Consider the following 15,330-nt stretch of genomic DNA (forward strand, 5'->3'; position numbering starts at 1 on the left):
CCGTGCGAAGAAATAGGGAGGGGCGCCATTGAGATTTGGATGCGCAACGGCTCCCTAGCCTGCAATATTCTTCTTACAGAGAAACACAAAGGCTGAATTAAGAGGCAGTTACAGATAGGTAGCCGTGTTGGTCTGCCATAGTCAAAACAAAAAAATTTTTTCCTTCCAGTAGCACCTTAAAGACCAACTAAGTTAGTTCTTGGTGTGAGCTTTCGTGTGCATGCAGTATCTGAAGAAGTGTGCATGCACACGAAAGCTCACACCAAGAACTAACTTAGTTGGTCTTTAAGGTGCTACTGGAAGGAAAAAAAATTTTTGTTCTGAATTAAGAGGGTCACTCACACACACCTTCCTCCAGTTTTCCAATGCTTTTTTTCTAAAAATGTTTAGGGGTATTCTCATTTTGACTCAAGAAAATCACCATTTTACATTTCAAATTGGGGAAAATAAATATAGTAAATGGACAAAAGTACAAAGATTCACAAAATCTTTAGGGGTATGCGTACCCCTGCGTCCATCCAGAAAAAAGCACTGCAGTTTTCTATCCATTCATTCCCTGTGTACTGTTAGCTTGGAAGTGTGTTGTCTCATAGAATCACAAAACTGTAAAATTCGAAAGGGACCACGAGGGTCATCTAGTCCAACCCCCTGCAATGCAAGAATCTTTTCGGCCAACGTCAGGCTAGAACCCACAACCCTGGGAGAGACAGCGAGAGACGACATGAAATACAGGACAAAACTGTCAATACAAGATGTAGCATTTTACATTGAAATAAGGGACAACTCTGTACTGTATTATACAGGACAGGTGGCAGCCCTACTTCTGACCAACTTCTGACCTTCTTGAACCCACAACCCAGAGATAAGAGTCTCATGCTCTACCTAATGGGCTGTGCTTCAGCCCTGTTGTGTTCAATATGATGCACTTTGGTTGTTTCCCAATGCACTCTCCACAACAGTTATGGCCAAACTTGGCCTTCCAGCTGTTTTGGGACTACAATTCCCATCATCCCTGACCACTGGTCCTGTTAGCTAGGGATAATGGGAGTTGTAGTCCCAAAACAGCTGGAGGGCCAAGTTTGGCCATCACTGCTTCACAACAAGTATTTGTATGGTTGTTTTAAGAGATACAGCACAGAGCAAAGCTGGTGGGGTGCCGTCATCCAAACAGAAATGGTTTATAGAAACAGCACAGGGGAAAGTCTTGTGTGCTAAAAAATAAAGCCATTTTATTAGAGAATTTTAGAAAGTTATTTTGGATGCCTCGTGTTTCACAATTTTAATTGTAAAATTCTACAAAACAGCCAGCGAACATAAAAAAGCAGAACGATATTATGTAAAAAAAACCCCAAACATTAATATTCCTTCATTTATTCTTGACCCACATTCTAGACTTTATCATCTCTACAAAGTGTGTCTGAACCCTGCAAAGTTCTTACTATCCTCCTGCATATGTAAACTATAAAAAAGTGAACGTAAGATTGCAAAGGAGGCCAGCCTCAAGAATTTTGTTAAATTGGCTTTATGTTTATCATTTGTAGAGCTACGACTCTTGGAATTATAAAGTAAAAAGCAGCATCAAAAGATATATTCTAAAAACCTCCAAGAGGTCAAACAAAGTTGCTTTGGCATTTCGCTTTTCTTGATAAATCTCAGGACTTTTAGAAGACACCTGAAGGTAGCCCTGTATAGGGAAGTTTTTAATGTTTGACATTTTATCGTGTTTTTAATATACTGTTGGGAACCACCCATAGTGGTTGGCTGGTGCAACCCAGTCAAATGGATGGCTAATAATAATAATAATAATAATAATAATGATGCAGTCTTTTCCAACCTGATGCCCTCCAGATGTTTTGGACTACAACTCCCATCAGCACCATATGGAGGGCAAAAAGTTGGTGTAGTTTGCCTTAGGCACTGACCATTAGACCCCTAATTCCTTTTGCTATTTGATCAGCTCCCTAGCATAACTTTTGTGCAGACCAGAGGTGAGGAACCTGTGGCCCTCCGAAGATTGTCGGATGACAATTCCCACCATCCCTGACCGTATGGCGTGCTGGCTGGGGCTGCTGGGAGTTGGAGTAGAACCAGTAGTGTAGGTAGCTTGGGGGGGGGCAGTCCACACTGGTTGGGGGGGGCGTTGGGCATCATGGGTGTCTATAGGGCGGCACGGGAGTCTTTTGTGTGGCATGGTGACCGCCATGCCTTGGGGGCTTGCGGTTCCTTGGTTTTTTGAGCGCTGCAGGGTGGTGGAGTTCAATAACTTTAGCCCCTCCCAGAAGAGAAGAAGAAGAAGAGTTTGGATTTGATATCCCGCTTTATCACTACCCGAAGGAGTCTCAAAGCGGCTAACAATCTCCTTTCCCTTCCTCCCCCATAACAAACACTCTGTGAGGTGAGTGGGGCTGAGAGACTTCAAAGAAGTGTGACTGGCCCAAGGTCACCCAGCAGCTGCATGTGGAGGACCGGAGACACGAACCCTATTCCCCAGATTACGAGTCCACCGCTCTTAACCACTACACCACACTGGCTCTCCCAGGCGCCAGCGGGGGTTGCTACAGAGCTGAGAATGTCTGGAGGGCCACAAGTTAACGGACTATGCAGAACTGGACAAACTAACTGGGAAAATTAGATATCAACGAGATCACAAGTTCATAGAGGACTGGGAAAAATTTTCGGAGTATTTGAAGAGTGTATGTGATGAGCAAACAACGCTAGTGGGTTTTAAAGAAGCTTTGTGAAAGAATAAGGAATATTGCAAGAATGTAATTATGTTTATAAAGGTATCTTAAAAGGTGATACTAAATTTGGGGAATGCGTAGATAAAAATTTAAACACAGGTGATTGTCAGAGAAGCTGAGAGAAGTCCAAAAGATGAAATATGTTATTGGGGAAATTGTTTGATTGGCGATATTTGTGGAAAATTTAATAAAAAATTATTCAAAAAAAAAAAGAGAGAACGTCTGGAGGGCCACATGTTCCCCTAAAAAAGGTAAAGGTAAAGGACCCCTGACAGTTAAGTCAAGTCGCAGACGACTCTGGGGTTGCAGCAGCTCCTCTCGCTTTATAGGCCTAGGGAGCCGGTGTTTGTCCACAGACAGTTTTTCCAGGTCATGTGGCCAGCATGACTAAGCCGCTTCTGGCGCAATGGAACACCGAAACTAGAACAGTACACAGAAACACCGTTTACCTTACCGCTGGAGTGGTACCTATTTATCTACTTGCACTTTGGCGTGCTTTCAAACTGCTAGGTTGGCAGGAGCAGGGACTGAGCAATGGGAGCTCACCCCGTCGTGGGGATTCGAACCGCCAACCTTCTGATCGGCAAGTCCTAGGCTCTGTGGTTTAGACCACAGCGCCACCTGTGTCCGCACCCCTGGTGTAAATAAAGGCTCCTCTCTAACTGGGGAAGGAAATGGAGCACAGTAGTTATGATCATTTTGGATTCCTGGCCCCTGTGGAAAGGAGACCTTTGTAGCACGTGACAGGAAACAATGGAAGCTGATTCACATACAAATAAACACTTGCCTTCTTCCTAAGCAACAGTTGGTCTGCAGCTGGTATTTTCTGCTGCAACTGTATCAGTCACTGGATTACAAACTGGCTCCCAGCACCAGAAAGTTCTTTTGGGTTTTTTTAGGGGGGAAACGAGTGAACAAACCTTTTTCATGCTGAACTAATTTGTTACATTTGAACAGAAGAGAGAAGACAAACTTCTGACTTCTGTTCAGTAAATTGGTGAACTTCCAGTGCGGGGTTGTGGTTTCTGTTATCAGCTACTGGAAATTGAAGATTTATGTAGCTATAAACACTGGTCAAGCATCTGAACATGTTCTAAAGTGCAAAATATGGCTTTAAAAGAGACATCCAATATTTTTCTGCCTGCCTTATTTAGCATGAATGATAAATCTGCTTTGCCAGATATGAAACTGCTGCTAGGAACAAAACTAAGATAGGCAATTTAGTACTACTTGAAAAGCACTCATGCACTAGGCTGGGCATTCTGTTCAAAGAGCATGCAATTGTTGGGTATTTGCAGTATGGTAGCGCTGCAGAGAGCTTGCTGGGGAGACCATGCATTAAAAAGGGACTCAAAAATAACTTAAACAAGCTTCTAATTACAAAAACAAAAACTCCTTTTACACTAAATACATCAACAAACAAACATGACCCAACCACCAACCCATCCCCCAGGGTAATGGGAGAGCTAGGTGCTGCTCCTTATATACTACACCCAATTGCCAACACAGCTTTATCAATGCAACTCAGCAGCACCTGCTATGTTTCACAGCTGTAAAGCTGGGTCTCTTTATTCTTGCTTTGGCCCTTGCTCTGGCCCCTTAAAGACATACACATCGGGTGGAACAATGATGAACCTTTACATTTAAAGAAACCATTCAACAGCGATAACATTCCAAACCTGAAGCTCTTTCTACAGCCATAATTCTGTAGCCTCCATCCAGTGACAATGTACAGTACAGTGGTACCTTGTTTCCCAAACGGCTTAGTTGACGAACAAATTGGCTCCCGAATGCCACAAACCTGGAAGTGTTCCGGTTTGTGAACATTTTTCAGAAGCCGAACATCCATTTCGACCGTCGGAATTGTTTCCGGTCCAATTAGCCAATCAGAAGCCGCGCCTTGGTTTGCGAACGTTTTGGAAGTTGAACAGACTTCCAGACTGGATTGAGTTTGAGAACCAAGGTACCACTATATTGGCACACTAGAGTCAAACTGGCTTAGTAAGTACAGTGGTACCTTGGGTTACATAAGCTTCAGGTTACATACGCTTCAGGTTACAAACTCCGCTAACCCAGAAATATTACCTCGGGTTAAGAACTTTGCTTCAGGATGAGAACAGAAATCGTGCTCCAGCGGTGTGGCAGCAGCAGGAGGCTCCATTAGCTAAAGTGGTGCTTCAGGTTAAGTATGGACCTCCGGAACGAATTAAGTACTTAACCTGAGGTATCACTGTAAATTAATTTCCTCTCAGAGGGGAAGGGGGGAGCAATTCACACATCAAAAAGGGAAGCATGCTAACCAAACTACAATTCTCAGGAATCTCCAGGGCAAATCGGCATAAAGACGGTATGTATTTATAGTTCTGGTATAAGGTAATAAAAGGTAAAGGAGCCCTGGACAGTTAAGTCCAGTCAAAGGCGACTATGGGGTTGCGGCACTCATCTTGCTTTCAGGCCGAGGGAGCAGGCGTTAGTCCACAGAAGCTTTCCGGTCATGTGGCCAGTATGACTAAACCGCTTCTGGTTAATTCCTTTTGATATCTTTTATAGTTAAGAAGCCACCTATATCTGTACCATAGATCCAAAAAGCCGGGTAGACAGGGTTTACCACATGGATTTCAAACTGATGTAAAAGGGTTACCTTATCAGTGAGTGAATAAAAAGATAAGCGATTGCTTGGAATGTCCAGGAGAACGCCAACCTGCAGAGGTTTCTCTTCACTAATTGGAGTTTCTTGATTTCTGTGCCATGCTGAGAGCCATTTCTTTGACCATTCTATGCACCAGGATACCTCACTTCTCCCTAGCTTGTCACTCCTACCAATGTCCTCACTGGCGACACCAATAGCCCATCCTGTGCTGTTTCTGGTGCTAACTTCCCAGTAGTGACACCCTTCAGAGAAACTCTGGGAGCCCAACACCTGGTTGATGCGGAATCTCTTTGGACAATATTCATAGTCAGAGTCCCAAGGGGTCACAGAGACTGTCCTTTTATTTTCTGTGAGTTGAAGCATGTTGCTGACCCTTTTGGGATCAAAAGTCACTTCGGATGCCCCTATAATAAGCAAAAGCATTTAAATTAAACAAGATCAACGTGCTGGATCAAGAGAATTTTTGCAACAGGCAAGGACCGCCTCTTTCCATATGAACCTACTCGGACCCTGAGATCATCTTCTGAGGCCCTTCTTCATGTGCCTCCTTCACAAGAGGTCAGGAGGGTGGCAATAGGAGAACGGGCCTTCTCTGCAGTGGCTCCCTGTTTGTGGAAAGCTCTCCCCAGGGAAGTTCGCCTGGCTCCTTCATTATACACCTTTAGGTGCCAGGCAAAAACGTTCCTTTTTAACCAGGCCTTTGGCTGATCTGATTTACATCCTATGCCCTTTTGAAATGTGTTTTTTTGTAAGGGGGCGCTATTGGGTTGTTGTTTTTATATTTATGTATTCTGTGAACCAGCCTGAGACCCCTGGATATAGGGTGGTATATAAATTCAATTAATCAATCAATGCTCATTTTGTATCATGGCTATTTAATTAAAAATCCCAAAGTACATTGCGGGGGGGGGGGGGTGAGTACTGTATATGATAAATATTTCTCGGTGGCTAGGAAATCATTTAGAACCAGATCCTTTCTCACACAATCTGGAGAAGTTTACAAAACATCTTGCAGCTCAATAAAACTAAATGTACCAATGAACAGGCTTTCTGAAAGCTGTCAGTTAACAAAGCTTAAGAGATGCCATGCTGTATTTTCAAAACATAGGATTGAAAGAAAGCAAGTTCATGATTTCAGTGTGAAGGTTTGACTCTTAAAACAGACAAACAAACAAGTATGACTCTTCAGGGCCAGATTTAGGTTTGATGAGGCCCTAAGCTACTGAAGGTAATGGGGCCCTTTGTATGTCCAGCTGTCCTTTGTCAATAACAAATTGTCACTATTTTTTTGTGTTGAATATATGCTACATGGTAATTTATGGACCTAATAGGTATCTAAAGCCATTTGCACATAACAAAATATGTATTTTATCAAAGTTATTGTTGAACTGAAATACAATTAAGAAAAAGTATATTAATAGAGAAATACAGTTAAGAAGAAGTATATTAATAGTGAAATTATTATTAAGCTCTAATTGTATGTAGGTTTTATTTTATTTGTTTTTTTATCTTATATTTTGGAAATGTACATCCAGTTGTTTTTTTCCTTTAATTTTTTGGGGTGCCCCCAAGAGAGTGGGGCCCTAAGCTATAGCCTGTTTAGCTTATACATAAATCCGACACTGCTTTAACCGGACATAAGCTGACAGAATTCAGCAGTAGGACAATCAATCTAGGTCTTGAAGTACCAAAACAAGGGTTCATTGAATGCCATGTCCACACTTCCTAACACCACTATATTGTATATATAGTGACTTATACTTACACTGAGAAAACTGACTTGAAATTGCTGGCACTGGACTATCTCTGGCCGATAACGTTGCTGAAGAAGAGCAGCTGGTTCCCTGAAGAGGATCTTGATGGAGTGCTAATAAAGAGAGTCCCCTTGTTAGCAAGTAAGGTAAAGGTAAAGGGACCCCTGACCATTAGGTCCAGTCGTGACCGACTCTGGGGTTGCGGCGCTCATCTCGCTTTATTGGCCAAGGGAGCCGGCGTACAGCTTCCGGGTCATGTGGCCAGCATGACTAAGCCGCTTCTGGCGAAACCAGAGCAGCGCACGAAAATGCCATTTACCTTCCCGTCGGAGTGGTACCTGTTTATCTACTTGCACTTTGATGTGCTTTCGAACTGCTAGGCTGGCAGGAGCAGGGACCGAGCAACGGGAGCTCACCCCGTTACGGGGATTTGAACCGCCGACCTTCTGATCGGCAAAGTCCTAGGCTCTGTGGTTTAACCCACAGCACCACCCGCGTCCCTTTGTTTGCAAGTAAGAGGTCCTTAACCAGGGATGCTGTCATGTGATAGCTGCAGAATATACAGGTGGCCCTAAAAACTCCTCCCTGGGATTATACATTTACAGTCGTACCTTGGAAGTCGAATGGAATCCGTTCCGGAAGTCCATTCGACTTCCAAAACATTTGGAAACCAAAGCGTGGCTTCTGATTGGCTGCAGGAAGCTCCTGCAGCCAATCAGAAGCCGTGGAAGCCCCAGCTTCAAAAAATAGTTCACAAACCGGAATAGCCACTTCCAGGTTTGCAGTGTTCGGGAACCAAAACTTAGCAGTTCGAAAACCAAGGTACGACTGTATTTATTTACTTTTCTTACATTTCCATTCAATCTTTCTTCTGCGATGCAACCAAAGGTAGTATCCATGTGTTTTCCATGTGGTCACCCATCCGGGAACTAACCAGACCTACACCTGCTTAGCTTCACCAACCTCATGTGCTCTGAGACCACGCAGTGTGGGACTATACAGAGAAGTTACTTGATTTCTTACAGTGCTCAACATTTAAAGCACTATTTTTCTTGAAAAGATCCAGGGGCCCATTGAATATTAACTAGAGGGAGCTGTGGCTTTCAACTCAGAAAAAAACTTCTGCCACAACTTGAAGCATGAGGCTGCAGTCCCATTAACTTCTGTGCAGCTGCTCAAAGTTGTAAAATCACTCAAGCGCATGAGAGCAACAGAGAAGGAATAAGATTCAATTAGTTAACTACTCACAAGAACTGCTGGTGGAGGCAATTTCATCCTCTGCCACGTCGGTTTGGATATCATTAGAGTCACAAGTCATGTTACTTGTTCCTGGAGAAAATTCTGCAGCAAAAAAAAAAAAAAAAAAAAAGCACGCTCAGTTAAATTATTGAAACGTGAAGCCTGTGTTGACAGCACATGTCAAATTGTTCCTTCTTTGCAGACTATGGTTTCAGATCTGAATTAGATGTGAATCTGGGGTCCTTAAACTCATATTTAAAGTAAAAACTTCTGTATATGTGAGGGACTTATTTGGACAACAATCTACATCTTGGAACTGAGTCTTTGAGCAGACCTCATGGCAACAACATGCAGCCTAATTTTTAAACCCGTGTCTTTTTATTGCCCCTACCCACTTTTGCGCACCATCTTCTCTGATGAAGAGCTCTCGAAAACTCACAAAATCTGCCACACCTTTGTGATACTTTAAGTGGGTCCAAATAAAGGTATTGCCCAACTGTGGATTTTGGAGTACAGTGGTACATCAGGTTAAGTACTTAATTCGCTCCGGAGGTCCGTACTTAACCTGAAACTGTTCTTAACCTGAAGCACCACTTTAGCTAATGGGGCCTCCTGCTGCCGCCGCACCACCGGAGCACGATTTCTGTTCTCATCCTGAAGCAAAGTTCTTAACCTGAAGCACTATTTCTGGGTTAGCGGAGTGTGTAACCTGAAGCGTATGTAACCTGAAGCGTATGTAACCCGAGGTACCACTGTATCATTAAACATCTTTGTAATTACTCACATGGGCCTAAAATTACTAAATGTTGTCCACACGTGGGGAAATATAAGCACTAGAGCTGCCAATCAACAAAGGAACTTGTCGATTTAATAATTAGCCAACTTAAATAAATGTGCCTATTATCAAAACCTCAACAGAGGTTCCCTTCTGGGATACTGCAGGAAACACAACGCAAACACATTGCTAATAATAGCAGCTATCACTCACAGTTTAAAAAAAGAAAGGCTATCCTTTATATTTCCTCCTTAAAATTCCCCATTTCACCAGAACTGAAACAGCAGTCTCAACAGAATAAACTTCCCATCAAGCAGTCCTGTCTGTATGACAAACAGGGTCCAGTACTCATAGTGTTGGCAGAACAAGAAAAAGAAAAGGGTGTCTGTCGACTGAAGAAAGCACCTTGAATTTGTTTGCATATGTGTGGATATCTTAATATATTAATCCAAAATCAAGTTCACTGCACTAATACAAATTGTCACAGCTGTAAAGATTAAGAAAACTGGGACGTGGGTGGCGCTGTGGGTTAAACCACAGAGCCTAGGACTTGCCGATCAGAAGGTCGGCAGTTCGAATCCCCGCGACGGGGTGAGCTCCTGTTGCTCGGTCCCTGCTTCTGCCAACCTAGCAGTTCGAAAGCACGTCAAAGTGCAAGTAGAAAAATAGGTACCACTCCGGCGGGAAGGTAAACGGCGTTTCCGTGCGCTGCTCTGGTTCACCAGAAGTGGCTTAGCCATGCTGGCCACGTGACCCGGAAGCTGTACGCTGGCTCCCTTGGCCAATAAAGCAAGATGAGCGCCGCAACCCCAGAGTCGGTCACGACTGGACCTAATGGTCAGGGGTCCCTTTACATTTTTTAAGATCTGATTTAAAAAAAAAGACCTATACAGTGGACACTCGGGTTGCGAACATGATCCGTGCAGGATGCACATTCGCAACTCGCAGCGTTTGCAACCCGCAGCGGCACGTCTGCGCATGCGTGGGTTGCGATTCAGCGCTTCTGCGCATGCGTAAAGTGTGATTTAGAGCTTCTGCGCATGCATGACTGCCAAAACCCGGAAGTAACCCGTTCCAGTACTTCTGGGTTTCGGCATTCTGTAACCCAAAAAAACGCAACCTGAAGTCTCTGTAACCCAAGGTATGACTGTAGTGGGAAATTCCAGAGATTCAGAGTGCTCTGTGGTGGGGCAAATCATCTATGAAGCCCTCCTCACTAACTTCCCAGGGGCACTTGGCTGCTATCATTGTCAGACAGAATGCCAGACATGGTCTGATCCAGCCAAGGCAGTACTACCTGAATGTTTCTGGCTGTCAGCACTACACTGGTGTAAATATGCAGACTCCTATTTACTTCTTCAGCATCTTACAGGACTCGGCTTGGTAATGATCAAACACATGTCAGACTTCCTTTAGCTAGTGGAAAATTTCAAACTCCACTCACCACGAGGCTGCTGCCTGGGGCATTTTTCCAGCACTGCCCTATTCAGCTGCCTTCTGAACTCTTCCACTGCATATATGATGCCAGAAATCTTCTGAACACCAAGAACAACTTCGGTCACTCTGATAGGCTCACCGATGGAAACTTCTTGTTCCGATGAGGTATTCTAATAATTGGGGGGGGGGGGGTTCACAACAACAAGCAACATTTCAAGCAAGGATTTCTGACAACTCTTAAGTTAGAAAACTATAGATTCAGAGCGGTGGACTGAAAACTTCCAATGGAAAAAAAATATCTGGAATACATCTGTACATAAATCTATCCAGGGCAGTCTAAAACCTTCCAAAGAATGCTGATAATATTAACACAAAGTAAAAAAACAAACAAACAAATGTATTTTTCCATCTATAAGACGCCCCCATGTATAAGACACCCCTTATTTTGGGGGACTCCCAACTTAAGAAAATGGGGGGAGATGGCCCCGTGTATAAGACACCCCCTAGTTTTTGACATTATTTTTAAGGGAAAAAACCTGGTCTTATACACGGAAAAATATGGTATTTTAATTCAGGGGCTAGTGTGAATAAATGGTGTTTCTAAAATCCTCCAGTTCGGTCACATACAGTGGTACCTCTGGTTACGAACACTACTGGTTACACATGCTTTGGGTTACAAGCTCTGCTAACTCAGAAGTAGTTGCTCCTGGTTGCGAACTTTGCCCCAGGATGCAAGCGGAAGTTGCATGCCAGAGACGCATGCGCAGCAGAAGGCGCCATTAGCAAAAGCGTGCCTCAGGATAAGAACGGTTTCAGCTTAAGAACGGACCTCCGGGACGAATTAAGTTCATAACCAGAGGCACCACTGTATATTTGTTATTCCTTTTGCCCTAAAATCTTAATCCTGGAGCTCCTGGAAAACAATTTTTTATTTGTTTGTTTGTTTATATGCCACTTTTTTAAATCACAAAGGATTTCTGCTGTGGTCTATGGACGAATGCAATAAATGCTATTCTACATTCTATTCACATAAGAACTCAAGGCTTGCTACAATATTTTTAAAAATCATGAGATGCATTACTAAAATCAGCAGGCAAAGTGTTAAAATCAGCCTATCTGATAAACCTGGCATAACAGAAATGTTTTTACAAGTATTGTGCCTGACAGGTTCACTTTGAAATAAGTTGCATATGGTCCTTAAGATGCAGCCAATATAAACTGAGCCCATTCAAATATGATTCTCAATTTTCTGCGTAACTCATGAGGACTAAGAAAAAGGAAATTTAAATGCTGCCTTAGGGGTTTATGTTCAGAAGTGCTACAACAAAAACAGAGGGGGAAGTTTCCTCTAGGTTCAGGGATGCTGGGAGCTGGTCCAAATTTACATGTCATATCTTTAGAATTGGAGAGTAAGTTTAGGCATTGTTTTTGTATTGCACTGGAAAAGCCACAATGGCACGCACCTCAATCCTATACTTATTTTCCCAGAAAACAAATCCAATTTGTTCAATCGATCTTATATCCAAGTAAGTGTGCACCGTTAATCTCATTCCTCCCCCACCGCTTTTACCTTAATCACTTCCTCAGAGTTACTTTGCAGTTCCAAAAGCCTGTCAATTCTTGCTGTGAGGTGCTCATTCATTAAGTCTATGCTTTGTTGAGCGGCAGCACATTCTTCGTCAATAACATTCAGCACCTTTTCCTCTTGATCATTAATATACTTCTTCATAAAACTGAAGCCTTCTCTAATGGAACTTTTGATCCGAGATACAGAATCCTAAAACCAAGGGAAGAGAAGCTGATTTAGGAGGACACATAAGCTCAGAGCTTCCTAAGAGGTGTGACACAACTCTTCAAATGCTTTTGGGATAGTTCAGCTCCCCCTCTACCTCACGGACAGGAATTCTCAACCCCTACATGGGCTTCTGCCTTTTAAAACTATGGGATTTTATATAAGAATATCAATATCTGGCTTATGATCTACAAACGAGGATGGCACAATTCAAAGTACAACTTTACAACTTGACTCGATTGAATTAATAAATGGCCTCTTGCGGTATGTGGAATATTGGGGCGAATGGATGTACGGTGGCACCTCGGTTTTCGAACGTCTCAGAAGTCGAACGTTTTGTTTTTCGAACGCCGAAAACCCAGAAGTACATGCTTCGGTTTTCAAATACTTTTCAGAAGTTGAACATGCTACATGACTTCCGTACTGACTTTTCCATAAGTAAATGTTTCCGTACGTAAATGCTTTGGTTTTCTAACGTTTCAGAACTCGAACAGTCTTCCAGAACAGATTGCGTTTGAAAACCAAGGTACCGCTGTAATAACCAAATTGGATAGCTCAGTCGGTGGAGCATGTGGCTTTTAATCTCAGGGCCCCAAGTTGGGTGAAAGATTCCTACATTGCTGGGGTGTGTGTGTGTGTGTGTGTGGACTAGATACATGACTCTTGCAGTCCCTCCCAACTCTTCAGTTCTATGATACTAGAACATGCCATCCCCCTGAAATCTTATGAATTATGAGGAAGGGGCACGGCAGACCTCAACTGAACACTCTCTGACCAAATAAACAACAACCCTGGACACAAGAGCTACCCACGCTGGAAGAATGGCAGACAAAGGTGATTGACTATATGGGACTGGCTGAGATGACTGGCAGAATCCGTGACCAAGGGAAAGAGACGGTGGAAGAAGATTGGAAGAAATTTAAAGTGTATCTTAAGAACCGTTGTAAAATTAATGAGTGCTAAAATGTCATGGGTAAGGTAAAACAGAATTGCAGTGACAAATAATTGGGTAAGAGAAAAAGGATTAAATAATTGGGTAAGAGAAAAAGGATTAAAGAAAGTGAATTATAAGTAAGTAAAGTGATAAGTAATTGGATAAGAGGAAAAAGATCAGAAATTGTATTATAAGTATTGAAATTAGGGGTTGCTGGGAAAATTTAAAACAGGGATGCAGAAAAGGGAGGTATGGGGAAGTCGTTGAAACAAGGTTTAAGAAAAGAGGTCAAGAAATTATACGTGTTTATATGTTAGTTTGTTTATGTATTGTCTTGTATTGTTTTTTTTAATATGTGTTGGAAAATCAATAAAAAATTTATATATATATAAAAAAAAACAACAACCCTGAAAGGCCTCTACATGTTCCAGAAGAGGAGAGGGTAGAAAGAAGCCAAACATATCATCGCAACTCATTCAGGTACCAACCTTCATTTCAGCGCTGTCCTTCCTGCACTTGTCGATTGCTTCAAACGCCACTTCTATTTGTTTGCAGACTTCACTTATTTTCACCACTTCCTGGAGGATGGAAAACCACAAGCCACATATAAACCTAGATCTTGAAAACAAGACCTCACAGACCGCCTTTCCCATATGAACTGACCGGGATCCTGCGATTCTCATCCGAGGCTCTTCTTCGGGTGCTTCCCCAACAAGAGGTGCAAAATGTGGCAACAAAGGAATGGGCAAAGTATCTGCTCTGGAGGGTTAGAAAACCACAAACATATTTTTTTCCTTCCAGTAGCACCTTAAAGACCAACTAAGTTAGTTCTTGGTATGAGCTTTCGTGTGCATGCACACTTCTTCAGATACACCGAAACAGAAGTTGCCAGATCCTTCTATATAGTGAGAAGGTGGGGAGGGTTATTACTCAGAAGGGTGGTGGGAATGGGTGATTGGCAGATAGCTGTGATGAGCCTGTTTTTGGGGGGTAGGGTCAAGGGGAGGAGGGGGTTTTCCACTTTCCCAAGGAAGCACTTAGCACCAGTGGCGTAGCGTGGGTTGTCAGCACCCGGGGCAAGGCAAGTAATTTGCACCCCCTAACCCGTGGATTTGCGCCCCCTAACCCGTGCATTTGCGCCCCCTAACCCGTGCATTTGCGCCCCCTAACCCTACCCCCCAGATGTTGCGCCCGGTGCGGCCGGCCCCCCCTGCACCCCCCACGCTACGCCACTGCTTAGCACTACTTTGAATACAAGCCATTATCAAATTTTCTTTGCTATACAGCAGGAGATATTTTCCTTCGGTCCCGTTGAAATGTAACACTTAGTCCTCCTGCCATTAAGGAATCAAACCCTACTGCTTGAAGTTCTAGAACCAGTTCATATGAGCATGTACACCTCCTAATCTTTTATTGCTTTATCAAAACTCAATATTTGACCAGTCCCAGCCTAATATGTGTACCACCCACTGACAAGTAACGCCTTTGGTGTTTGATCTTTGCCTGTGGCATTTGATAGTTGCTTATCCTTTGCCACATGCAATCTTAGATTTTGCAGTCACCCAGCCACAAATGTATGTGTCAACAGCGTCCTCATCAAGCCCGTACATACCTTCAGCTGATATGGGAAAACTCCAGCTGACAACTTCAGATCCTGGGATCCACTGGCTACTTGGTGCTCTCTCCAGGAGGGTCCCAACAATTCCTGGTGGTTTTTCTTCATCTGCTGGTAAGTTTCCACTATGTTCGCAAGTGATCTATGGTCTACCAAATTATTTTGACGGAGCTCCCCCCTGCACCGGGGGCACAATGCCTTGGGCCCCATCTTTTTGCAGTGCTTAGAGATGCACTCCTTGCAGAAGCTGTGGGAACATTTTATAATCAGTACTGGCTTGTTAAAAAAATCCAGGCAAAGGCAGCAAGTCAATTCGTCCTGCAAATTCTTAGCAAGATCAACAGCCTCCGCGGCGGTAGCCATGGCTGAAGGGAGGCAGAGCTCTGAGGGACT

General features: G+C 43.3%; 1 protein-coding gene and 1 long non-coding RNA gene across 3 annotated transcripts in view; one reads left to right on the top strand and one right to left on the bottom strand.

The window, feature by feature from the left end:
* LOC310755762 overlaps positions 1-15,330 on the top strand; it is a 1,619,227-nt gene that overhangs the window by 734,608 nt on the left and 869,289 nt on the right. The gene's annotated exons all lie outside the window — the stretch shown is intronic.
* RNF135 (ring finger protein 135) lies at positions 1,211-15,300 on the bottom strand (the record flags this gene model as incomplete). 2 transcript variants are annotated; one of them, XR_014544429.1, is made up of 8 exons in its annotated part: positions 1,211-1,970; positions 5,181-5,795; positions 7,157-7,258; positions 8,394-8,486; positions 10,604-10,766; positions 12,167-12,373; positions 13,811-13,900; positions 14,935-15,300. XR_014544429.1 is itself a non-coding variant. In XM_083598812.1 (7 exons), 7 exons carry the CDS (start codon positions 15,298-15,300, stop codon positions 5,266-5,268), a joined length of 1,551 nt encoding a protein of 516 aa, XP_083454938.1. In that variant the 3' UTR covers positions 4,880-5,265. The 2 variants fall into 2 exon arrangements, 1 of the variants encoding a protein (XP_083454938.1); XM_083598812.1 differs by lacking the exon at positions 1,211-1,970 and having other exon boundaries at positions 4,880-5,795.

Source organism: Podarcis filfolensis (genome assembly GCF_964270895.1).
Source record: "Podarcis filfolensis genome assembly, chromosome: 2".
In the NCBI taxonomy this organism is placed as follows: Eukaryota; Metazoa; Chordata; class Lepidosauria; order Squamata; family Lacertidae; genus Podarcis; species Podarcis filfolensis.